The 25,662-nt window shown below is 40.2% G+C and overlaps 1 protein-coding gene across 3 annotated transcripts; it reads right to left on the reverse strand.

The window, feature by feature from the left end:
- On the reverse strand, positions 1-25,374 carry PNISR (PNN interacting serine and arginine rich protein). 3 transcript variants are annotated; one of them, XM_032184205.1, is made up of 12 exons: positions 25,357-25,374; positions 15,531-15,640; positions 14,103-14,288; positions 10,931-11,154; positions 9,104-9,290; positions 8,631-8,821; positions 7,911-8,048; positions 6,671-6,770; positions 5,917-5,970; positions 4,432-4,602; positions 573-1,680; positions 1-341 (listed from the first exon to the last, which is right to left on the reverse strand). In XM_032184205.1, exons 2-12 carry the CDS (start codon positions 15,607-15,609, stop codon positions 311-313), a joined length of 2,469 nt encoding a protein of 822 aa, XP_032040096.1. In that variant the 5' UTR covers positions 15,610-15,640; positions 25,357-25,374; the 3' UTR covers positions 1-310. The 3 variants fall into 3 exon arrangements, with proteins under 3 accessions (XP_032040096.1, XP_032040095.1, XP_032040094.1); XM_032184204.1 differs by lacking the exon at positions 25,357-25,374 and adding an exon at positions 24,641-24,904; XM_032184203.1 differs by lacking the exon at positions 25,357-25,374 and having other exon boundaries at positions 15,531-19,087.
- Between the last annotated feature and the right edge of the window lie 288 nt (positions 25,375-25,662).

The raw sequence follows: 25,662 nt of genomic DNA on the forward strand, positions 1-25,662 counted from the left end.
AACAAAAATGAACTAAAGAGCTTTATTGACATCACAGTACATTCAATAGTAATTTTAAGAACATTACAGCTGAAAGAGAATGGCATATTTTATATTCTTATTAAGCACTACCGTTCTTGAAAAAATGTAATACAAAGAAATCCTATTAGGTATTTAATTCTGAGCAGCATTTGGAAAAAAATACACCTATTTACAGATAAAAAAAGGATTCTGGTTTCACCTACATAGCCACAATGTGCCTCTATAATGAGACAAGCCTTTTATAACTCATGGAATTTTTAAATGTCATAGCACTGGTGCCATAAATTCCTCAGCGTTTACGACGAGGAGGAGTTGCTGATCTGAAAAATAAAGGAAAAAGGGGGAAAAGTTAATTGGAAAAAAATACAAAACCCCCAAACCCACACACACGTCAGGCTTAATAATTAATAGTTTTAAAATTTTTTTCCAAAGTTACTTTTGCCTAAGAAAATTTAATAAATACCATACTTTATTAAAAAAGTTCATATGTCGTACACATGAAGACGAATAGAAAAAAAAAAGTCAGACAAAATACTTAAAAAGTATACTACCTTGATCGTGACTTAGACTTGTGTTTGCGGCTTGCCTTCTTACCAGACCTTTGAGATTTCTCCATGGAGCATGATCGAATATGCTTCGATTTCTTAGCCTTCTTTTCTTTACTGCTTCCTGGTGATTCAGAACTACTCCTTGCACTAGATTCAGAGCCTGACCGTTTTTTGCTATCTTTGGTTATACTTTTTTTGCTGTCTTGTCTGGAATCCTGTCTGAATATTTTCACAGTTATTGAATCACTGCGAGAGAAAGTTCTTTCACTGTCTCTTTTTCTCTTTAATCTATTGTCGTCATGATTGCCAGCCTTGCTTTCTTTTTCCTCCTTTTTTGGTTTATCTTTTCTTTTTTCCTGATCCCTCTCCCTTTCTCTGTTCTTTTTTCTGTCTTTATCTACAGTTCCACCCTGCTCTTTCTTCCTCTCTTGATCTTTACCATCACTTTTATGTTTATGCCTATTTCCCGGAGGACTTCTACGCTGGTCTTCAGCTTTGCGTCTATCCCTACTTCGGCTGCGACTGGCACGGCTAGCTCGTCTGTCTCTCGAACGGCTACTACTCCTACGTCTATCCCAGCTTCTCTCTTGAGAAGGGCTCTGAATTCTTCGTCTCTCCCCTCTTTCAGCACTCCGATTTCTGCTAGATCTTCTCCTTTCTCTTATTTTTTCCCTGCTTCTACTCCTCTCTCTCCTATTTCTGTGAGAGTAACTCCTGCTTCTGCTGCGCCTAACTTTATGCGAAGGCGTTCTACTGCGACTGTGCCTCTTCTTCCTTTTAGGAGAGGAAGAACGTGAAGAACTGCGACTACTACCTGAGCTAGTGCTATATGATGAACTAGATACAGTGCTGCTACTGCTACTGCTTCTGCTATTGCTGCTAGTGCTACCACTACTAGAGCTTCTTGATCTACTCCTCCCTGCCCTCTCTTTTTCTTTGCCCTCTTTTTTGGGTTCTATATCAGGGGCTATTGCATTTGGAGATCGTTTCTTTTCGTGAACCATATCAGCTTCAATTTCTTTTGTCTCCTGTGCTGCTGAAATACTATTTTGTTCTTTGTTGATAAATTCATTCATCTCTTTTGAAACTTTGTCAATTTGTAGCCTTTCTTCTGAAAAAGAAATACACAAAAGAAAAGTATAAGTTACTTAGAGCAATATGAAAATTTCCATACTGTTCCTTTTGCCAAAAAGATTTCCAAGCACCTTTCATCATACTTTTAATACAAGGTCTACCATTGTACTAACTACCTACCAAACAACTTGCTCTTTTATTTCTTTATTTATAAATGTAATTACAGAAAGGTTGTTCCCCTGGTCTAGCAATAGCGCACAAACCTGACACTTTTAGAAGCGCTCAATGTCACTTCATATTTCAGTGGCTGAAGACAAAGGTCTCAAATGAATACTGTGAGCCAACAAAACTCCCAAATTCATTTACACACGCATTTTTTTTTCTCCTGCAACCATTCTACATACTTTCTTTCTCATTCTTTTAATAACCCTCTAGCTATACCTGTACTTCCTTCCTTCCAGCCCTGTTAGTGTGTGGTCCTGCAGTGAGGCATGCCTGCTTTTTTAAACAAAAAAGCCAGCTTAGGGTTTTAGCAAGGAAAGTTAGATTATTCCTAAACGCTAACTAGTGCAAGCAATTTACATTTTTCCTTATATTTTTTTAGCCCAGGAATTCCAAAGAATGAACAGCATAAAAAGGAAACTTGTAACCAATTTGCCTAAAACTCAGCTAAGGAGTAAAAACCACAGTATTTCATACAGACAGATGGAGAAGCTCTTACAAAAAAAGAGTTAACATCAGTTGAGATCGTATGTAAGCCTGGTAGTCAGCAAAGACTATAAACATGCTAAGGAGATAATTGTCGAAAAAAAAAAATACATTTCCTGAAAGTAACAATAAATGTGCAGACCAGGATTTTCATATAGCAAAATAAAGAAATTCAGACTCTCAGAGCATTTTCTAGGGGGTTCCGACTTTAAAGAAGTTTCACTTATTTCTGTTCCACATGGATCCTTTGCATCACTGGCCAAGTTTACTTCCCCTTCCCATTTTTAATTGAACCCAGAAAAAAAGAACTGACATATACCATTTTTAGCCAAAATATGGCCTTCTGATGTGGGCTATCAGTTCATGAATTAACTTAGGGAATAAAACTGCATCTGGAAACCCAGAGTACTTCAAATAGAAACTTCTGCTCAAATGTAATGCAGAAAACAGTTCCATCCGGTCCCTGAGATATTAGGCAACACACGCAGAAGCCAGTTTATGTTAGAAGATGCTATATCGTATACTATAGATCTGTCTTTTCTAAATGCCTCTATAACAGGCAGGTAACCCTGCCCTTACTGTTCTTCACTATGCTGGGCTTACAGAATCAGCTTCTTTCTCTATTCATTTGCATGGGAACAGGTTGCCCAGAGAAGCTGTGGCTGCCCCATCCCTGGAGGTGCTCAAGGCCAGGCTGGATGGGGCTTTGGGCAACCTGGGCTGGTGGGAGGTGTCCCTGCCCATGGCAGTGGGGTGAAACTGGATGGGCTTTAAGGTCCCTTCCAACCCAAACCATTCCAGGGTTCTAGATTTATGTTTCTCCAAGTAGCCCAACAGAGCTGTCCCTGAACTGGCACTTAACGTCTTGCACTAGGAAGAGGGAGGTCATAAGCCACTGCTACCCTTTTATGCAATAAATCTTCAAAAATGCAGAGAGACACAGGAATGTTAAGGAAAAAAAATGTTCAGCTAGTCCAGCCTTTTCACAGAATCACAAAATGTTACGGATTGGAAGGGACCTTGAAAGATCATCTAGACCAATCCCCCTGCTGGAGCAGGAACACCTAGATCACGTCACACTGGAACGCGTCTCTTTTAATAAGGGATTCATGTCTATTTCTAGGCCTAAAAGGATAAAATAAAAAGGACAAAATAATCCATGTAAAAATAACAAAAAAATGCTCTAATAGCATTTTTTCCTCCTCCAATTTAACTTAGATCCTGAAAAATCATGTGAACTTCTTACCATTGTATTCATCCATCCATCTAGACTGCTCTTCAGCAGTGCAAGGTGACTGTGATACCCTTTTGAGCTATAATATTGGTACAAAGGGATAAGCCTTACCTTGTAGGGAGAAGCAGAAGTAAATCACAGATTTGTTTATTAAAATCAACCCTGTCACCTTCTCGGAGGCTAAATGTGACCTTACTGGGTTCACTAATCTGTTCCCAGTATTAGGTCCAGAAACCTTGTTATAAAGGTGCTGTATATGGACAGAAACCTCATCTACAGCTGAGAACAATGAGTTCAAAGAAACTGTAGTTTCCAACTGTACAGTTTGAAAGGCATACTGCATAGGTTATGTAACACAAGAGCAAGCTTTTCAGATGAAGTGAAATGTGCTTTATATGCAACTTTAAGGAATCGAGTTTATATAAAACACAGTCTGGTGCAGAGGAATGAAATCTATCCCCCAGACACAACTGAGATACTAATAGTTTATATATATAAATACCCAGACACCATTTTTTATAAAGAGATAATATTCTTTATGTGATACAATCTCCACAGGTAACATATATGTCTATATGCTGTCTGATCTTTCCAACACTGAAGTCTAGCAAATTATGGAAAACATTAAATCTTTTTTTCCTTGTTAGAAAAGAAGCAAACCCAATTTGGATCAAATAGCTCAAAAATCATTCTTTTTCATTAATGTAATTTAATTAAAGAACATTATTTCTAAATTAGACTTCGTATTTTTTGGCTTAAAATGTGATTTCTCTCCCACAAATTTGTATATGCTAAGTAGTAACCTACATACACAGCAGCATAGTAAGAACACGTTATGTTAGTTACCTTCTAGCTGTTTTTCTAGTAATAGTTGCTGTTCTCTCTCTTTCCTCCAAAATGCTTCCTGTTTTTGCCTGATTCTGTGTCGTAGTTCCTCATCATCAGTATCAGATGATTCAGAGCCTCTGTCACTCCTCTCATCTTCACTGTCTCCTGATCCATAACCACCCAGTCCACCTGCGTGCATAAAGTCCAGTCTATCACGAGGAAAGATTAAGCTTTGTTCTTAATATTTCTGTGGGCAAAGAGGAGAGTAACATTGCCCTTCCTTCACTTCCTCTTCTGAGCAGAAGTCACTTTATTCTGGTAAGTGCCAATGTTGTTTGACTGGTGTGAACAAGGCCCCCATATCTGCATTGATGCTTACTGTCTGGTTCTACTCCTTCTGGAACAGCTCGTCTATTTTCATCAAGCAACCACTGTGATCACGATACTTTTTTCCACTGTATGGAAGGGCAAAAAAACTCCCTGTGGAGATCATAACAATGCCTTCCTTTGTATCAGCAACCGGACAGAAAAAACAGTGAAATATCTGGGATCTTTCCCGAAAGACATCTCTGAAATGACTTCAGCTTCCTCCGTAGTCCAAGGCTACAGAAATTCTGAATGCCAAATCAACTTTTCTACACTGATTTAGGAAATATTGCACTTTGACAGGTTTAGAGATGGAACAGAAATGAACTTTCTTCTCCCCCAGAGATATTAACAATTACTGGACTGATAAGAAACAGAAAGTCAATTTAAACACCTGGCACGGAGATATTTAACTTTCTTTCAGCTTGAGGTTCTTACAATCTTTACTGAGTTAGTTTTAAAACACTTGAATACTTGTGATTATAACGTTCAATCGAATTCATCAGAAATCCAAGTAACAAGCACATAAATTATCACTGACACCGCTGTAGTATGTTTTAGATGATAAAACACATGTTGGGAAAGATCTTTTGCTGCTGCGTCTCAAGCTGGAATTTCAATTTCTTTTTCCTGTGTTGACTCTGGTAATACATGATATGGGAGCCTCTGTGCTTATGTAGTTTTTCAGCAAAATAAAAATTGCGAAGATGACAACAGTTTTATTTATAAGCATTTGTATTACTGTTCTATCAGCTTTCCCTTGTTGTATGGATGGATCAAAATAGGAGACAAACATATAACAGTATTCCTCTCTCTGAAGACTGCAGTGTGCTCCTGAAACAATCATACTTTGGAAAGTAAATTTATCTAATGGTTCTTTTTTTAAAATGTATTTTCCAAAACCAGGGCAAGATTCTCATACACTAACTCACACTGACTAGGCCTTTACTCCAAAAACCATCCCACTTATATCAGTAGGATCACCTGTGGAACAAACAGAGGTGCTGATAAAGTTACTGTAAAGTGACCCATACTCCCGGGCAATTAAAATCTAGTTTCAAAATGCAATTTCTAGAAAAGCAAGGCAAGAGTGAAACTCCCCCTTTAAGCCCTCTCAAAAATAAGGAACATACTTACCGAGTCCAGTGAGGGAAGCCAGTGCACTGGACTGTGCCAGCTGTTTTGCAGGAGCTTTGTATCACATCAACAACAGGAACAACATGTTAACACAAATAGCCACGATTTCATAGTCATGAGTCTATGGTATTGTTAAATCTACTACTATTGCTGTTCTTTGGAGGGAGAGAAGAAACATTAAAAACGCATCATCCATTTAAAACCAATTCTAGATTTTCTGACCACGAAGATTTAGAATTTAACTGCAAATCAACAGTGAAGAGAAAAAAAAACAGATACTCATAAATCACTTTCCAAGTTACAGCATCTGCACATAATTTTCAAGTCTCAGTAGTTATATATTTAGATTAACTCAATTACGTTAAAAAAAACATTATGCAAGTACAAAAACATGTTAATAGTGAAAGCGAATAAATTACTATTGAGGACTCAAAGTTCATCTGTTTTCACTTCTGAACAGCTAAGAACTTGAGATATAAATGATAGCATTAAGAAACAGCTACAACTGAAGAGCCATTGACACACAGGTACCATTTTAACTAAATAAATGAATTGTATGAAAGAAATGGAACAACTGAAGTAACTCACAATACACTGCACAGGACAATAGTATATGGTTACTGGATTTGAACTGTATCAAGTTGGATGCATTATACTGAAATTCTTCTTGGGGGACAGCTATGAAGGTTAAATGCTCTAGAGACATGCAAATATAGAATATTCACAGAAGAAACTGAAAAAAGAAATGGCATACCTTTAGTTGCTTTACGGTGTACATCTTTGGCCACGTAATATATTTCTTCATTTGTGACATCTAAAAGAATCTCTGTCAGCAGCATTTTTGTCATCACCATCTGAAAAAAACGTATATAAAATTAAAGACCATATATATAAAATATATTTTTATATAATATATACAAAATTAAAGGACAAAACCTCTTGAATGAATTCTGCATTTAAATTACATCCATAAAAAATCAATTCTTTTGATGGCTATGAAACTACTCTCCTGCATATTTCTTAATGCTTCCTTTCAGCAGACATGACTCAAAAACCTGAGTTTGAAATTATTTACATTTGACCTGCAGTCAAAAGTTGCAGAACAGCCTGTATTTTGACTGTGAACTATAACCACATGTATTATACACGGCTAGGCAGGGCACTAACTGCTAATGTCAAAGATGATGCAAAAAACGAATATATAATCAGAACTATGCTTAGATCGAACCTATTTGTTCTTTCAAAAATAAAAAACACATTTCTGTCTGGCATACTGTCACACTCACTCCCATCCTGCATCAGAGGTTACTGACATAGGATTTTATTAGTTTTTATTTATTATGAAAACCTGAGTTGTTAGTAGCTGGTTCTCCAAGCTGTCCAACCCAGCGACATGCTTTACAAAAAAAAAACAAAAACAAAACAAAACAAAAAAAAACGCATACACAAAGCCACAGCACAAAATTTAAATACACTCATAGAGCTTTTTTTTTCCTCCCCAGCAACCAGGGCCTTCATTAACAAGGTTTCAGTTAAACAATTGGCGTACAACTGTGATTTAAGGTATAACAGTTTAGCAGACACAATAAAACCGTCACATGTACAAGACTTAAGTTTCTAGCACGACCTTGCAAAAAAAACATTTTTTAAATCCCCTTTTTCAGGGACTGAGGTTGAAGTATAGCTTTCAGGTGGATGTATTTAATATATAAAGTTATTAGGAATTTGACAAATTAAGCAGAAATACAGAATTAACAGCAGTCAATGGAAAGATTATATTCACTATATTCTTCAACTACTGGGCTAAATATGAGTTTTTATAACCCGTATGTTTATCTATGTGAGTAAGAGACATGCAGATTTAACCCTGCCTCACCGCATGATGTATCAAATACCTCTATTAACAGTATCAGGAAGAGAAAAAGTGATTTACATTGCTATGCCCACAATATCAGCAAATAAACAATACTTGGTGAGAACTACATTATTAATACCATTTGATACTCCTTTTCTTCTTCTGTCATTTCTGGTTCACTTTGCTCCTCTTGAGGAGCCGGGGATGGACTCCTGCTGATTTTCCCAATGCTTACAGCTTCTGTGTTTTCAGCATCTTCCTCTTCCTCATCACTGTCCTACAGGAGCATTGTACATTTCAGGGAAAAAACAAGATGTAAAGCTCATTAGCTTCTGCTTATGATAATCAACTTGATTTACTTTGCACTGGAAACTGTATTACAGTTTCGTAAAACCCAATTTCTTTTCTCTCCTCATAATGAACACACAGGTCCCTTTCTCCCCACACAAGTAAACAGATGCTTGCCAGTTCACTACCAGCCAGGTGCTCAGACCTGCACACAAATGAGGTAACTGCTGAAGGAAATGCAACACGAGGCTACTTAAATGGGCTCAGTTTAGCAAATACAGATAGCCAAATTTGTTCAACTACTTATTTCAAAAGATCATATATGTTTCCAGTAAAACAGAAGAGCAAAAAGCACATTTTTTCATTGTTTCTTCAAATCAAGCAATATACTTCTACATCTTAGATAGACATTGACAACTTCAGAACAACAAGGGAATTTTAAGAAGCTGCAGCTTCACCTTACTTTAAGCAACAGAAACAAAGAGATAGCCAGGTATGCAAAGTCTCTCTTCTGAAGGGACTAAAAAGTTAACAATTTCAGGAAATACACACCTAACAAGCATCTACTTACAAATTTGCTTTTCTGAGGTAACCGAGGGCCATCCCCTTCTTCAGCATCCTCATTTTCCTTTTTTTCTTTTTTAGACATCTGTGAACGTTGCTGCTCCATCCTCTCTTTTTCCAGTTTTTTCTGTTTCTCTCGTTCCATCTTTTCTAGGCCTTCGCGAATCCAGGCAGGCAGAGTTCTACGCTTCACAGCATCTGCATAAACAAAGTTTACAGTTCTATAAAATGAAAAACCTTCCCCAATACAGGGGGGACAAAAAAAAAAAAAAAAAAGCAAGCCACAAACAAGCAAACCCTCCACCCAAATCCAAACAAGTCACACAAGTGATTGTGGTGAAAGAAACAAGCATTTACAATAGGTTTTTCTTTCCTTTTTTTTTTTTTTCTTTATAAGAAAAAAAGTCTTCACATTTTGCAATTTTTTTAAACACAGTTCTTATGGTTTTGTTTTTTCATTAAGGAGTGGTTAACATGTACCAATCTGTGGAGGCTCCTGCTTCACAGGCATCGCAATAGGTGAACGCTGTCGGTCTCTGAACGAGGGTCTTTCCCTTCGATTTTGAGGAGGTGCAGGAGGTGCTGGTGGACCTGGCGGCCCTGGTGGTCCTGGCTGCCAATAAGGTGGATGAAATCCACCTTGAGGTGGACCAAAAGCAGCCCCATGCTGAAAGAGTAATGCAGTTTATTTTCCTTCACATTGAACACTGTACACAGCATGTGCGCAAGTCGGTCTACAGAAATCCATGCAAGTAGGAATCCACCATTTCTAGGCTACAAGGTCTCTCAATTTCCTTTCCTGTGGTCCCTATGAAACAGGTTTTCCTTAAATATTCATTGAGTAAATTTAGGTTTAAGCAGAGATACTAGTGAAACCAAATGGGCTTCAGTCTTTCACATTGTGCTAACTGTTAAGCCCTATAATCACCATCTATCTCCAGCAGCTCCTTCCCAACTTATCAACAGAGCATGCAGCTAAATGAAAAAAAAAAATAGATTGAAAATTCCAGCTATGTTATCAGCATTTCCTCGCACCTACAAACTGAGGTCAAAAACGAAAAGTTTGAGTTTTGAGTACAAAAGAAAAAATTTTGTATTGCATACCTTCCAGTAATCACTCACAGGTGTTTTTAATATGGCTGATTAAAATATTAAGTTCACAAATATGCAAGTTTAGTACAGACCCTGGATTCTAAGCAACCTATTTACAATCCAAAAGTCACAAGTCATGAGGCATACATGAGTAGGATTCTTTGTTTTAAAAGTATTTGGCATCCACAGAAGCCTAATGAAATTGTTTAAGAGGGTGGTGTTTAGGAAGAAAGGTAGAACATCAAGTGTTTTTTGTTGCTGTTTGTTTTTAATTATATTCTGTTGACTATTTATCTAAGTTTCTGCATTATTCTCTGCAAAACAAATTTTTTGTAGTATTTAGAAAATTTTGAGAAATTCATTTTAAGATTTGGTCTCCGAATAGTAAACATAGGAAACCATTATAAACCTAGTGTAATTGAAAATGAATGGTTCACTGCCTATCAATATAGCTGAACATGAAAACTGAGTAAGAGAGAGAAGTAGGCCAGAAGGCAGAAACAACTCTACCAGCCTGCCCTTGGGTTTGTTTATGAACAGGATGTAGACATTTCAAAAGGTATAGTTTGCCATTTACATCAAGAGTTTTGAGAGAAAAATACTGAAATTTGGAGAAAGATCCAAAAGCTCTACATTTAGAGATTTGTGCAATGCCTCTTTCTATGACTAGTGCTCAAACCACCTACGGTTTTATTGTGCTATACAACTTGTATGCCAGAATGAAGAAAAAATTGGATGTGAATTTTTTAGAAATACCATTGTTTATTCAAAGAATCACAGTAGAGAGATATGGAAAAGATCAGTGGATCATCCAGTCTATCTCCCTGCAAATAGGAGAGTGTTCCCTATGGTACAATATCTAGTGTATTTAAGTAGGTATTTCTGACCTTTATTCCCTGTTTAAAAAAAAAAAAAAAAACACAAAACTTCATAATGTTAGTTTATATACTAGAAAACAGTGATTCATTTTAATATTGCAGACAACAGCCATTTCTCATTACTAGTCTAGAAAAAAACATTGGCCTCAACAGAACAGAAAACTCTAAAAGTCTTCTTCTGTAAAGTATTTGGTAAAAATGTATCTTAGCAGATAACAGATTCTGTAGTTGTTTGTAGAACTGAAGAATGAAAGTCGCCGCTAGGTGATATTAGAGGAACACATCCACGGAAGGGACTCTGCACGTCTACAATATTAAAGCAACAAATATGTTTCACCTGATAGTCAAACTGGTTCACTGGCCCCATTGCAAAGTTATCGGGAGGTGCCCCAAAGTTGTGATTGTTCTGGTTAAATATATGCCTGTTGTCAGAAGCAAACTCCCCACTGTCCTGACTGTTGCTGTCTTCAGATGGAGGAACAATTTCCATTTGACCTGGGGTTGGAGCCATCCACTGCTGATCGGGAGGTGGGTGAGGGGGTTGGTGAGGCATTCCCCATTCTGTTTAGGATGCAGAATACAATTCAATAACAAGTTAATAATGTCTATATGAGTCACCCATCACTCAGTGTTCTTCTGTTTATCAGAAGGTTCCTCAAAGCAACACAGATGATAAAGATATGGCAAATCATCAGCCTACAGGCTGTACTTTACTATCTCAGTGATATAACTGAGTGAAGGAAATACATATAAGCTGTAGCTGAACTAGAACATACATTTGGGGGGGGGAGGATAGAGAGAAGGATCTGTCAGTTTGTTTTAGTTAATTTCCAGTATTATTGCATCCATTACAGCACTTAGAAATCACGTCAACTGTTAGAAGAACTGCTCCTACTTCTCTACTTCTGTTATTTTAGCTTTTAAAATAATGACCTATTTTATTCCTTTGCATAATACTTTTATACTAGTTTTTTTCTAAATGTAAGTAGTTCTGTGAGCAGTAGAACCACTGAATCCTGGTTTATGCAGACATGTTTTGATAAAGGATGATTCCCTGGAGCTTCCAGTACCCAGGCACAGGGCCCAGCATAAGCTATGGCTATAAACCATCAAACTGAAGTTACAATTGGCTGAAGTTACAATTCAGAGATTTTGAGGAATTAATAGCTTGTGTGGTCATAAGCTCTGTCTTCTTAGAACATCAGTCCAAAAATCATATCCACTGTATAAATACTTACAGACACTGATTGTTACTACCTTTTAACTTTCACCAATAAAAATACTTAGCCTATCAGGTTAAGTTGTGGCTTCCAACCCTTTAATAATTCTTTTCATTTTTCTAGTTTTTAGTATCCTTTGCATGATAATTTTTCTCTGCTGACAGTGATAGGATCTGAGGGAACAGCATAGAGCTGCAACAGGGGAGGGTCAGGCTGGGTGTTAGGAAAAGACTTTTTGACAAGACAGTGGCCGGGCCCTGGAGCAGGCTCCCCAGGGCAGTGGTCACAGTACTGAAGAAGTGTTTGGACAATGCTCTCAGACACATGGTCTGATTTTTGTGTGGTCCTGCATGGAGCCAGGAGTTGGGCTCTGTGATCCTTGTGGGTCCCTTCCAACTCAGCATGCTCTATTCTATGATTGGATGCATCATAATAGCAACGAAATAAGGGTAACAGTTTTTCTACTTGGTTACTCTTTTATTTGTATGTTCAAAGATGGCATCAACTCCTTTCATTCTCACTGTCATCCTGGAAGGTCATATTTAGCTGATTATTCAAACTTTTTTTCCAAAATCAATGTTTCTGAAGTATTCTAAGAGACAGAATCCTTTATCCTTTAAGTACAGCTTACAACAGTTATTGCTCATGTTGACTTTTGACACTACTTAAATGCCCAGTTTACATGAAATCAACTGATGTGAAAGCTTGCAAGCTGCACACAACATGTTGTTTTCACTTCTGGAACATGACACCCTTCAGAAGGAACTGCCTGCTAGTTACGCAGTTGGCTCTCATATTGCCATTTTGCCACTTTTCAGTAGCATGCAAAGAACTTTTAGATTCAGAATTGACACAGAAACTTTGAAGAACACTAGAGAAAGATAAGCAGTAAATACGTGAAGGACGACATTGGCTACCCACGTATACTATGATTTACTTTGTCTTCTGAGACGATTAGACACTAAGAATGACATTGACTAAATTAGGGGAAGCTGGGCCCTGCCTACATCAGCAGAGTCTTTTATCAGCATCCCAAAACACTGGGAAAACAACACATTCTCTGCAAGATAGACCAAATGATAACATTTGTATGTTATCATTTGGTATATCATATATTTGGTTATCAAATGATAACACAGTGGCACAGTGTTTCCCATTAACACAATGTGTTACGTTTTTCCCACTCCGGATCTAATCCTTAATGGATGCTTTCCTGTTCTGCATGTTCTGTGGGAGTATTGGGTTCCCAACATTTATAATGTAGTAAATGATGCCTTATTATCAAGGAAACATCTTCCTCACTTATACCACTTCATGTGCAAAAATTTGCACTAAGGATTTTTTTTCACCTCACATATTAAAAAGATGGGAGAGTGACTGTTTATGTGGGCAGATAGTGGCCACAGACAAGGGGAAATGGTTTCAAACTAAAAAGAAGAGATTTAGATTAGATGTTGGGAATTTTTCACTCAGAGCATGGTGAGGCCCTGGCACAGGCTGCCCAGAGAAGCTGTGGCTGCCCCATCCCTGGAGGTGCTGAAGGCCAGGCTGGATGGGGCTTTGGGCAGCCCGGTCTGGCAGGAGGCGTCCCAGCCCATGGCAGGGAGCTCAGAACTGGATGGGCTTTAAGGTTCCTTCCAACCCAGGCCATTCTATGATTGTATGATAATTGAGAAGTTATGCATATAACAACCAGACAAATAAGACAAAAAGACAGACTAACTAACTATAGAAAAAAAACAACACCATATTTTATGCACGGAATTTTGCTCAACTCTCTTTAAAAGATTTCAAGGCACCAGAAGCTACTATCTGCTAGTCCTCTAGGTTAACGCTTTCTACATGCCAAAATCATATCAGAAGCAGGTATTATGCTACAGGAGAGCAATGGATGTTTTGTAATTCTGGAGCAGCCTGCTGCCCTCAGTGCTGCAGTTCCTAGTGCCACGAGATAAGCAATGACACACAAACGATGTAAGAATAAGACTGGGGGGAAATAAATACAGAACTGCTATTCACACTACCTTTCTACAACATTCAAGGACAGAACAAATATTTCACATTTATATGGAGATCACCAAGCTGTGTTACAAGACCTTCGTTACCCATTTTGTGGAACACTGGCTGAAAAGCAGCAGCTGTGATGCTCAACTAATTAGCTGCTGCTACTGGTAGTATTGCATGTTGACACCTGAGAGACAGGGCACATTCACACCTAAAAATGCCTGACAAAAATAAAATTTCATTACATGGAAAAAAAAAAAAAAAAGAATGGGAAGGATAGCAAACCTGGCTGCCACATTCTGTTGAAGTTGGGATCCCCCTGAAAATTATTATGGTTGTTTGGACCAGACTCTATTCCTGAAATATCCTGTCCATTTGGCATCATTCCTTGTTGTTCCACTACACTCTGTTGCCCTGAGGCTTCTCGCTGAGCAATCCATGCTTGAGCTAATGCAGCCCAGTCAATCTGGCCTAAAATAGAGGAAATTTAAAAGGTTAGTATTCAAGTTTCTCAAATCTAACACTGTTTCTCAATTATACCTCATTGCTCAAGAGAAACAGGTAATGCTTGCCTTCAGCAAGTACCACGAGCACCATTAAAACTTCTTTACAGGGTAGAGTAAAACAAACAAAACAAATGTCAAAGCGTACATACTTGCTGAAGTTGAGTTTCCCTGCACGTGTCCAAAATGCCGTAAAGCAAATTATTTTAGCTTCACATTAACACTGAGTAGATAACAGTAATACACTTTTTTCCCCATAAATAAACTAATTTTGATGTCAAAAAGAACTATATATAGCCTTAAATTCTAAATTCATAGAGACTGAACTGTTCTAAGTCTCTAATATAGTTAGTAAATCACATTTTGCAATGTATGCTTTTTAAGTAATACAGGTTTTGGAATGCTATTGCATGTTAGTTCTCTTCCCCTTCTTTCTTTGCTGTCGTTCCTACCAGTAGACAAATAAATTGCACTCTCATCTGAGGACAGCATTACATCTTCTGCTCATTATCACATCAGGAAATCTCTCTAGCAAAGTTACAGGAATTTAAGTGACAGAAAATGTTAAACCAGTCAGCCTGATCACTCTGCCTGAGTACTAAATACATTCCTCTATCCTCTCTATCCATTTCTGCATTCTCTGAATACCTTTATAATTGCAGTCAGCTCACATTCAATTTAAGGTAAGTAACGCTCTGTTCTAAGTGTTTTTTGATGGGAATAAAATGCAAACAACTGATCGTGATCATCACTGCCATAACCTAAACCAAGTATCATACTGATTTTCTAGTGAGTTCTTTCTGTGTACACATCTACGTTAATATTTTTTGCCACAGAGGCACTGAACAAAAATGGAGATTTTCTGAAATAAAACTTCCTTATGATTTAGTTTAGATAAAGAACTGAAAGGGATACAGATTCTGTAAAAGTAAATGCGGTCTAGATGTAGATCCAAATGACTGGTAGAAGGTTAATATAATTTGTCCAGAATCCCTCAGTTTGCTGGCCTATATTAAATATTAAAGACATCAAAACATTTGAAATGAATGTATGGACTCTTTCTTCTAGTTGTTGAGAAAAGCACCATAAACGTATTATCTCGAAAGCAGACACAGAAAAGCAACTCTCAGCCATGCTCTGTAACAAAGACTCAAAAATTCAAATTACAACAGAAAAAGAATTTAATCCCCAAAGCTTTCTATATACTTACTTGGATCTTGTTGGTGCTGAAATGACTGCATCCACTGCTGTTGGTTCAAAGGCCATTGTTGCCAAGGTTGATCCCACATCTTTTAAGTCTTTATATAGTCTATATTTCAACTAAAAATAATAGTTGTATATTTAAATAGATGCCCATGAAATATCACACAACTGAAACTTACATAATTGCAGCTACATTTAAGCCTTGCAAAGCAAGCTGAAGCAATGCTGGCTTAATATTTTAAGCTGGAAGAAATGGTTCATCCTTTAGAGCAACACTTGAAAACACCACTGTAAGATTTCAGAAGGCTAGTATGCTTTCTCTGCATTTGCACGAAGGAATTAACTACTACATGGAGTTCAAGGAAAGACACCACAGGTTTGTAAGACAAAAACATTCGTCAGTAAATGTAATTCAAAGAAAGTGAAAGTAGATAAGACATTACTTAAATGATAACCTTGCCTGTGTTGTAGAGAAAAACTGTGTACTTTATGTACTAGTTTCATGCAAGGCCGTTAAGTGAGACAAAGGAACATCACCGAATGGTACACAGATGATTACCAGATCATTACCAACTACATGGAGAACCAAACAGGTACAAGTCAGCATCCACAGACACTTGATGTATTGTGCAGACTCATAATTCCTACATAAAATATGCCTTAAGATCACTACCTAATTGCACATTTACCACACGCTCCCCTGAGGTCATTAGAAGCACTTTTGGTGTAGTGTTGTACGCCTCCCCTGGGCTGGCAGTGCCAGCACTGGGACCTGCCAGAGCAGGAGCCGTGGCAGGGCTCCGGCCAGCCCTGCAGGAAGGGGGTGAGGTACAGCAGCTCCTGCAAGTTGGGGGTGTCCATAACAGCTAACAGATTTCTTTCGGTGATATGTACCTCTGTGCACAGATAACCTGTCACATACGGGGAGCCAGCGTGGCCACCTGCTCTGCTCCACACAGCCCTCTTGAACACCAAGCCTGGGCACAGTTCGGGAATATTTCAGTCCAGGAACTGTTCCCAAATGCCAGTATAGATAACAACTCCTCAACAGGCTTTCCACCCAACCAATATAATCCTCATGCTGTTGAACACACAGTCCTTGTTTTCCTGCTATAAAGGCATCACCCACATATGCTGTCTCTCCAAACTTGTATGAAATACAGATAATATATTCCCTCAGGTCACCAAAACAGCACCTATGACGCACAGGAGGTTCACAGCCAAGTGCAAAGCAGAAGGAAAAAACAGAGCCTGCCTGCCTCAGGGGCAGCCAGGGACACAGCCCCGACCACTCTTATTTAGCACCGTGCTGGGCAAAGCCAGCTCACAGCACACACAAAAAGTGCGACTACAGTGGATCCTGCTTGCAAAGGGATCTCGTGCCTAGCGGCTACACATTCACATAAATAACTGCATGATTGCACATGAAGAAAGCAGCGTGCTGCAAAAACACACACACAACTGCACACAAAGTTGTGAGATGATGGGTCAAGCAGAGATGAACGCAGGTGAGTATTTTACAGACCTTTTTTAAAAATAGGTAATCTGAAAAACCCTAGGTCACCTTTGTTTTGAGACCACTTACATTCAAGCCGGTACAAAAATTGTGTGTATGGTTCATGAAAAAAAAAAATAAATCAGTTGAAAATGCCTTCTGGGAGGAAGGAGGGGCTTTAAACAAGACTAGATCAAGTTCAGGAACAGAGAAGAGTGTCAGGCAAATCCTGCTTTATTATTTTCCCTATCTTTCCTTGCCAAATTAAGCCCATATAAGTTTAACTTTTCAATGACATATTTGTGATATTAATACTTTTAGTAGGTCAATACCATGTCTTATTTTTTTTTCACTGTACACTTTTACATTTTGATCTGTATGTACCTAGGAAGTCAACTTTCTTGCACCAGTTCAGTGAAAAAAAGCCTCTAAGAAGGGAACCACCCTGCCACTTTTAAGCTAACATTTCATGCACAAAGTATGAAAAAGCAAACTCACGTGCCTGAAGTAAGGTTACTCAGCATAAAGCAAGCAAAAAGAAAATAACTTTCTTCCTCCCCTCAATCCATTTTCACCTCCAGAACCCAGACTGGTTCCATTGTCAAAATAAACTTGCTTACATAAAAACAAAGCTGTAACAATTGCGGTTCAAGATAAGCACCAGCCTTCAAAGAACCCAACAGCTTCATGGCATGTATTCAGTTTGTTTCCAGCTGTTAAATCCCACTAGCAGTAATAAAAATGTGTTTTGGTAACTCTGACATCACTTGTTTAACTAAATATGTAATTCCCTGAACAAAGTTTGCCAATATTTACTAAAATAACCTTAAAAAAAAAAGTAGAAAATTAAATAGCTCTGGCAATAATGAAAAAAAATTAAAAAAAAAAAAAACACATTTTAATACAGTTAAGAAATATTAACTTCTCTTATGAAGTGTAGAAATATGATTATTAAGAGCACCTCCAGAAATTCAACAGAACTGGAGATCTCCAAATCTTCACTTGACAGAAGGAGGTAACATTTATTTCTGTTGGACTGGCTCTACCTCTGTCCCAAAATCTTGGGCAGACGTTTTTGATGTGTTCCAACTAAGAGAATGAGTCTGCAGTACACTTCAGTCCCTGTGAAGACACCCAGCAGTTACCTGCTTCTCCTGGACTGTGCACTGAACAGGCTGCTCAGTGTTCCCTCCTTTTTCCCTTTATGCTCAGGATTCTCACTAGGGATGAACTGAAGCACCAGTTTGGAAAGAAAGAAGAGGATGCAAAGTAACAAATTCCTCCAATCTCCTCCATATCACCTGCCCTCAAGACAGCAGCTTACCGTTGTGCAAGTTGCTCAAAGGAAGTAATTTGCTGTGCCAGCTGGCTTCAGCGCCAGCAGGTTTTGTGTCAGCACCCACTGCCACTTCCCCGCCGCTCTGCAACGCAGCATGGCCCAGAGCCTTCAGCTTTCCCCCTAAGAGATTATTTCACCCTACTGTTGCTATTCTGGGGACAGAAATCAGGCAGGGAAGTGCAAAGCCAGACGTGAAGAGCTCATGACAGACACGGAGCCACCTCCTGTTTTGATGCACAACAATATGACCAGACAGCAACAACTCTGTGCAACTCTGCAGACCTTCAACATTGGATTAATTCAAACAATGCCAAACACAGCAGAATGATCAAAAACCAAAACGAAACTTATTTAAAACTGCTAATGTTAGTTTATGAGCTGCATTTGAAAGCTCTTGATGCTGTATTGCATTTGTACTTTCACTGTTATCCTTAAGTAATATTAATTTTCATATGTTGGCAACTCTAAGACATGCTGGCTTTCAAGTAAGCAGATTCATTACCAAATTTAGCATAAAACTTTCTCTACTAATCAAAACCACATACTACACAAATGTTCTAGCAATTGCATCACTTTCTTTATGCATCTGTGTATGTGCACACAGAAGTACTCCTACAAATATCGCAGGAAAACTGGCCAAAAAACATTTCTAATTTTCTACCCATTTCAGCTCATCTCCCCTGTGCTATTTTTCAGACAGAAATGGGAACTGGATAAGAAAGAAACAAAATCATCATCTGAAAGTGTTTATATTTAATAAATAAGATCTTTAAATATACTTACTAAAGGAAAATATAAAACGTGTTCAAATTCTTTCAGTATTCAGAGCTAGTTGATGTATTTTAATACGTACTACTCACAGCCAGTGAAGAAAAGTGGTTTGTTCTAAGGCCTTCATCTACACAGTGCCCAGAGGCAACAGGACACATCACTGCATTTTATTCCTGGAAGAGAAACAGACTTCCCTGCTTGGTTTCCTGCACTTTTACTGAGTTTTTACTAACTGGTACGGAGTTCACACGAAAAAGGTACTTGAAAGGATGACAAGCTTTCTCACTTACTACAGGAATTTAAAGGTAGTTTATTGCCTTCGTGAATTGTTTTCCTAAGTACGGATTTAATGACTTCAGCTTCTGTCAAGTTTCAGAGGCAAATAAACAGACTTCAGCCCTTGTTTTTAAGTTACTATAATCTAAAAGATAACTAAATAAATCTTACTTACTCGCACATTCATACCATTACATGCATGTAAACTATTTGATGTTATTGTTTTACTTAAGAAGTGGTAATGGTTTGCTCACTGCTTGTGCACCTGTACTTAGAAGAGTGTAACTTGACCTTTTCCAGAGAAGCTCAGCATTGTCCCATGCATCACTCTTACATTTCCCTTTGCTAGTGATGCTATTTTAAAGAGTTCAAAAGAAAAAAAAACAACAGTACCCATGCAGACTGAGATGTCTTCACTTAATGAAAACAGACGTGAGAGCTAACAAAATGACACATTTAAACATAAGTGCCACAAACCACAAAGGGCACAAACTACACATAGATGAGCTCGTAAAACATAGCTAAGAAAACACAACCTGTTCTCAGTAATTTTACTTTTACAGCAAGATATTAATCCATAATATTGAGGGAAAACAAACAAAAAAAAAAGTCTCCCCTCAACACAGTCAATAGCTTAAAGGCTTGAAATAGCTGAACACCCTCGTACATGTGTGTGACAAGAAGCAAACATTATTTTCATGACACAATTCAAGTAGCAATAATGAAGGGATGGAAAAGAGAGAATCAACATCCTCTCCGACCTAATTGTAGCTTGCACTGCCCAAACTAGCTTGGGATCCTGCCACACTGATAACAAATGAATGTTAATTTCTTCCAGGCTTCCCCAGTCAGCATCACCTGAAAGAAAGACTTCACCTAACAGCAGCAGACAGATCTAAGCCTGCTTCCCCCCAGTGATACCAGGCCACACACAGCAGAGCACCCAAATTGCACTGAAACAAGCTTTATTTTCTGCCAAAAAGGGAGAAGATGATTGGTAGACTTTACTGGCTAGAATATACCAAATTCAGCCATTAGCAAGACTCTGCCTTACTAACTGAGGGGGTGCATCAAATTGGAAGCCATTAAAACGCCCTGGTTCCAGTGCCACCAGTGCAAACAAGTTTTGAAAGAGAAGCAGGTTCAAAGAATGGACTGATTTTACAGATCCCTCCTTGCAAAGGGAAATACTGACCTCCCTCATGATGATGAATTAAGGCTCCTTTACTTAGCTGTTCTACCCTCCAATTTCATTGAATATAGCCCTTCTGCTTTCGGCCTCTCCAGAAGCATGAATAAACAAAAGGACATTTATTGATGCTCCAAGAACCGTTCCCTGATGTCAGATCACAGAACAGGAACCTGAATCTATTAAAAATCTGTTTACCAATGAAGAAACAGAAGCCAATTCAGGATTATTTTTGCTTTACACAGGAACAATCACATGACAAAAAAGAACCCTGTCAGTTTGCAATTAATTTCAGTCACAAGTACTTAACAGATTATAGGAAATTAATGTAATGCCTCAAAATTTTGATAAAGCCTTGAAAAGCAGACTTGCTCCAAAATATGTTCTGTTGCATGCTTAAAAAAAAATTATCCATTTTCTAGGACTGGAACTTTATTCAAAGCCTGAGCCTTCTGAATGAAGTTTTACTATACCAAATTACTAGCACTAAAACGTGCCACCTTTAAGAGGACTGTTGGTCAAAGCTCCTCTTCTAGGAAGGAAAGCTGGTGTGGGGGCATACCCAGGACTTACCTCAATGCCCAGCAGACAGTAAACTCTGAGGGTAACAGCACCCAGACAAATTTGAGGCTGGGGTCAAATTCTCTATTACACTTCAGGATATTACCCTGAAGCTAGGGTAAGACAGAGGAAGAAGAGCTATTTTAAAAGGTACCCGTCCGCTCCTCTCCTTGACTACGATGTGAATCTCAGCAACAGACTATACCTACACGTTAACCTGTTCTTTTAGGAAAAATAATGTCTTCTTCAGCTTGCCTCTTTGTCCACAAATAAAGTATTTTCCGCTATAGTTGTATGATGTGTCCCAACACACCACACACACCAAGAAGTATACAATCAGAAGCTACTTACCAGCGGACAGAGCTTTTAGTGGCAATTCTTATGCTCACTTTAAACTCTGGGAGACTTCTCCCCAGCACTCCCCCCAGATTACCCCACTTGAGGCAGATACAGACTTGCTCACCAACAGCAATGCCACCCTGCCACATGCAGCACGGGTTTCCCAGCGGCACAGTGCTTGGTGAAGGCCCCAGGGGTGTTCCAGGTAGCTGCCCGTGGACGTCAAGGATGGGGCTGTGTTTTAAACAAGGTCACCAGCAGAACTTGAACTAGACTCACTCAGATTCCTTGGACATCTCTCTGCCTTGGCAGCTTCACAGAAGCTGTCATCCAGTTCAAGAGCACTTGTGCACAGTTAACCGTGCTTGGACCACTCAGCAATAGAGAGGAGCAGTTTTGGGGAGTGAGGCTCAGTCCCATGAATGTAAGAAGATAAAGCAACACCACGACGACAAGTGGGCTATCTCCACTACATACTTTATGACACTGCATACAGCAGAACTGAGAAGTGGCAAGCAATTTTCCCTGGAGTGATATGGAAGACCTGACCATAAACAAAATTTAATAGAGATAATGGAGATGAGAAGCACATAGGCTTACGAAGTCAGCTGCACTCCAGAAGAGCATCAGGAAGAAAACCACATCTATGTGATGAGTACATCTAGCAGGCTTTCTTGCTCCTCCCAAGAACCTCCCGTCACTGGGAAAATATGTTCCTCTCCCATGAGCATTACACAGCACCCAAACTCCACAGAACACCTTATACAGCAGCAGCTTCTGCAGGAAAAGAGATCTGGAGATCCTTAACGGCATGTCCCAGGACATTCTTGGAAGTGAAGTATCTTGGCAGAGAAAAACAGATATTCTTAGGAATCAAACATTGTATTTGTTAAAAGCAAGATCAAAAGGAATGCACCAAACTACCTCAACTCCAAGAAATCAGGAGACAGCCTAGGATTCACGCTGTCCTAGGAGGAACATGGCAGAAGCATCTTCACGAGCTGAAGAGATCAAGGTCAGGAATTCCTACAGCGGACACTAACATCAGTTGACCATATAACCTAACCAGCACACTGACAGCCTGGTTTACTCAGCCCTGTAGACAGGCAGACTGAAGGCGGGTGGTTTTGGAACCTACAGAACCACAGCCAACAATCAAGCGCTTTCTGATGCAAAAGAGGGGCTGCTGCACCACCTTTCTGATAAATGTTACTCACCACCCCTGAAGGACAGGGATGGGAGATGGCCTGACGAGTTTTACTTGCAGCCTGAGCTCTAATATGTAGCTGCAGAAGTTCTCCTGGTGACTAAAGATCTGGTCCTACAGGCCTTCCAAACAGGTGCTGCATTTTAGCATAGAAGAATGCAGTGCCTTACTAAGCAGAGAAGCTGAAACTGCAGGCTGCAATGCATACTTTGAGAACCCTCCACACAACTACTGCCTTTGGGCACTGGGTTAAGAGATGACACATGCTCCTTCTGATATTCCACTCATCGGTCAGGTATCTAGGTAAAAAAAATTATATTCCATCTCCCATACAGCCTTAAGCTCTGGAGAAGAACCTAAAGGAAAACAAGGACCTTTGAAACCTCTCTGAAGTCAACAGCCCAATGTCCTGATCTTCTGTGCAGGCGCCTTGTTCCAACAGAAAGTCTTTTGCTTTCATTCAAGGTAGTTGATATCGACTCTGGGAAAAATATTTCGCCCTTCTTTGTGCTGTGCTATTGCTTCCTTAGGGTCATGATAACACCTATCACCTGGAGAAAAACACACTTATTTTCTTCAAATAAAATGGAAGCAGGTATTTGCTACTACGTTACAGAACTGCTGGTTAGAAAATAAAACATTTATGGGGCAAGTTAAGATTGCAATTATGAAGGAAAAAAGTTAAAAATAAGTATCTTCATTGTTACTCTGTTTCACCCAGCCCCCTTTTGGTTGGCCAAAGGCATCGCCTTAAGCTGTTGCAAGTATTTAATGCCTAGATACTATAGGGCTTTTCTCTTCCTGATCCTGAGAACCAGAAACTACACCAAGCTGCCTGCTGGGATTTGTTAGCAAGATGTCTAGTCCAAAAAAAAAAAAAAAAAAAAAAAAAAAAAAAGTGTTAAGTTCTCCTAGCCTATTTGCAGTTGCATATCACTAGAATGCTGGAAGTCAATTACATTTCCCCACTCCAGTTCTAACGTAGGAACTGCTCTTTCTCAAACTGAAGACCAGAGGCTTTCCAAATATGTAGCCAGGATCCAAGATACAGAAACATAAAAGGAACTGAAGAAACCAGCTCGTTTGGTACCCACAAAGTTTTCCAGAACCTATTTCATGGGTCAGCATGTCCGACTAATATTTACAGCTCTACTAAAATGAAGTCGGCTGAACAAAGGCCAAACTGAAAAAAAAAAAAAAAAAAAAAAAATACTACAAGAACTCCTACAGTGAGTCATTCAAGCAGCATAGCCTCCAAGTTACGTTATTTTAAACTTAAATCCACATATCCGCTGAGCTGAAGCCAATCCCTTTAAACAAACAAAAGGACCAGAAATTGGCAACCCAGGTATCATTTACTGGGTTTTGGGTTTTTTGCATTTTGGAGACATAAGGACTAACACATGCTTGATTATCACAAGCTCTAAAAACACTGTTAAAACATTGCTACAGAAACACCAAAGCAACTTAAGCAGTGAGTCATAACTCTGTTGGGCTTGGAAAAAAGTCTGATCTGATTATTTTTTGCACGTATCATTCCACTAGAAGACCTGATGTTACATTTGCAGTTAGCCACGTAACAGCGCTTTTTCCCTGCTGTCCATCTGCAACTTCCTCCTATACGAACACGTTCTGTATGAAACGCAAACAGCACCAATAACTAATTAACAAAATCAGAAAAAGCAATACCTAAATAAACAAAGAGCTATTCCTTACTGTTCGCGAGCAGATTTTACCCCTTGCGACAAATGCAGCTATCACTTAAGGAAACAGATGAGCTAGTGACCTGGCGAGGACAACAGCCACAGGCACAAACAGAAACGGAGGAAGTTCCACCTGAACACATGGCAGAACTTCTCCATTGTGAGGGTGTCAGGGCACAGAACAGGCTGCCCAGGGAGGCTGTGGATTTTCCTTCTCTGGAGATACTCAAAACCCACCTGGATGCATGCAATCTGTTCTGGGCATCCCTGCAGGAGGTTGGGCCAGATGATCTCCCGAGGCCCCTTCCAACCTCAGCCCCTCAGTGACTGAAGTAAGAAAAATAAGTAAGCAATAAAGCCTACCCACAGATATGCTGCCTAGGATTATTTGTTGCCAAAGGCAGATTTGTGATCCTCAGCTACCTCAGACACGAAAAGCAGACACTGGGCGCTCCTGTCCCCATAAAACCTTTGCACAATCCCGTGCCTACCTGAAAACCAAACACGGAAAGCCCTCCTGTCGCTGCAGGTGAGCTGCCCGCGCTACACTCGTGGCCTCCTGAGCTCCGCAAAACCCCCGCAGGGTCCCGAGCCTCCTGCTGCAGGAGCGGCGCTGACAGCGGGCCGGCACCCGCACCCGCACCCGCCACAAAGGCCCTGCCCTGCCACGGGCGGCCCCACATCGCCCGCCCGGCGAGCCCTGCTCCAGAAACCCGCCGGCCGGGGCAGCTCAGCCCTCGCCCCTCACCCCTCGCCCCTCGCCAGGGCCCACCCGGGTGCCGGCCCCTCGCGCCCCCCGCCCCGCTCCGCTCCCCTCACACACCCCCGGCCCCGGGCACGGCCGGGCCCTGCTCGGGCCTCACGGCGCGGGGCTCCCGCGGGCGGCAGGAGGAGGCGGAGGGGGCCCGGCCGGGCCCGTGCGGCCCCCGGAGCGCGGCCGCCCCGCTACTTACGCTGCCCCCCGCCTCCCGCCGCCGCCGTGGCCCCGCGGCCGCCCCTCCGCCCGCCGCTCGGCTCAGCTCGGAGAACAAGACAATATGGCGCCCGCCGCCGCTCACCCGGAAGCAGAGCGCGTCACGGCGCTGACCCGCGCCGGCGCCGCCCGCCTCCATCTTTACTGAGGGCCGCGCGTCCCGCCGCTGCATACACGCGCACACCCACAGAGGGACGGGTGCAGGCACCCTCCCTGGGCGCCGCCATCTTTACTGAGGGCTGCCCGCCGCCCTCGTTTCGCGTCCTGGGGGGCTGCCCCCATGGGA

This window comes from Aythya fuligula, chromosome 3 (assembly GCF_009819795.1).
Source record: "Aythya fuligula isolate bAytFul2 chromosome 3, bAytFul2.pri, whole genome shotgun sequence".
NCBI classification, from domain to species: domain Eukaryota; kingdom Metazoa; phylum Chordata; class Aves; order Anseriformes; family Anatidae; genus Aythya; species Aythya fuligula.

Coding starts and splice junctions, on each gene's coding strand:
- PNISR (XM_032184205.1), bottom strand. CDS start 15,609: ATGTGGGATCAACCTTGGCAACAATGGCCTTTGAACCAACAGCAGTGG. Junction 11,155..14,102: donor CAACAGAATGTGGCAGCCAG/GTTTGCTATCCT, acceptor CATCCTAAACAG/AATGGGGAATGCCTCACCAA. Junction 8,822..9,103: donor GCAGGAGCCTCCACAGATTG/GTACATGTTAAC, acceptor TTGTTTATGCAG/ATGCTGTGAAGCGTAGAACT.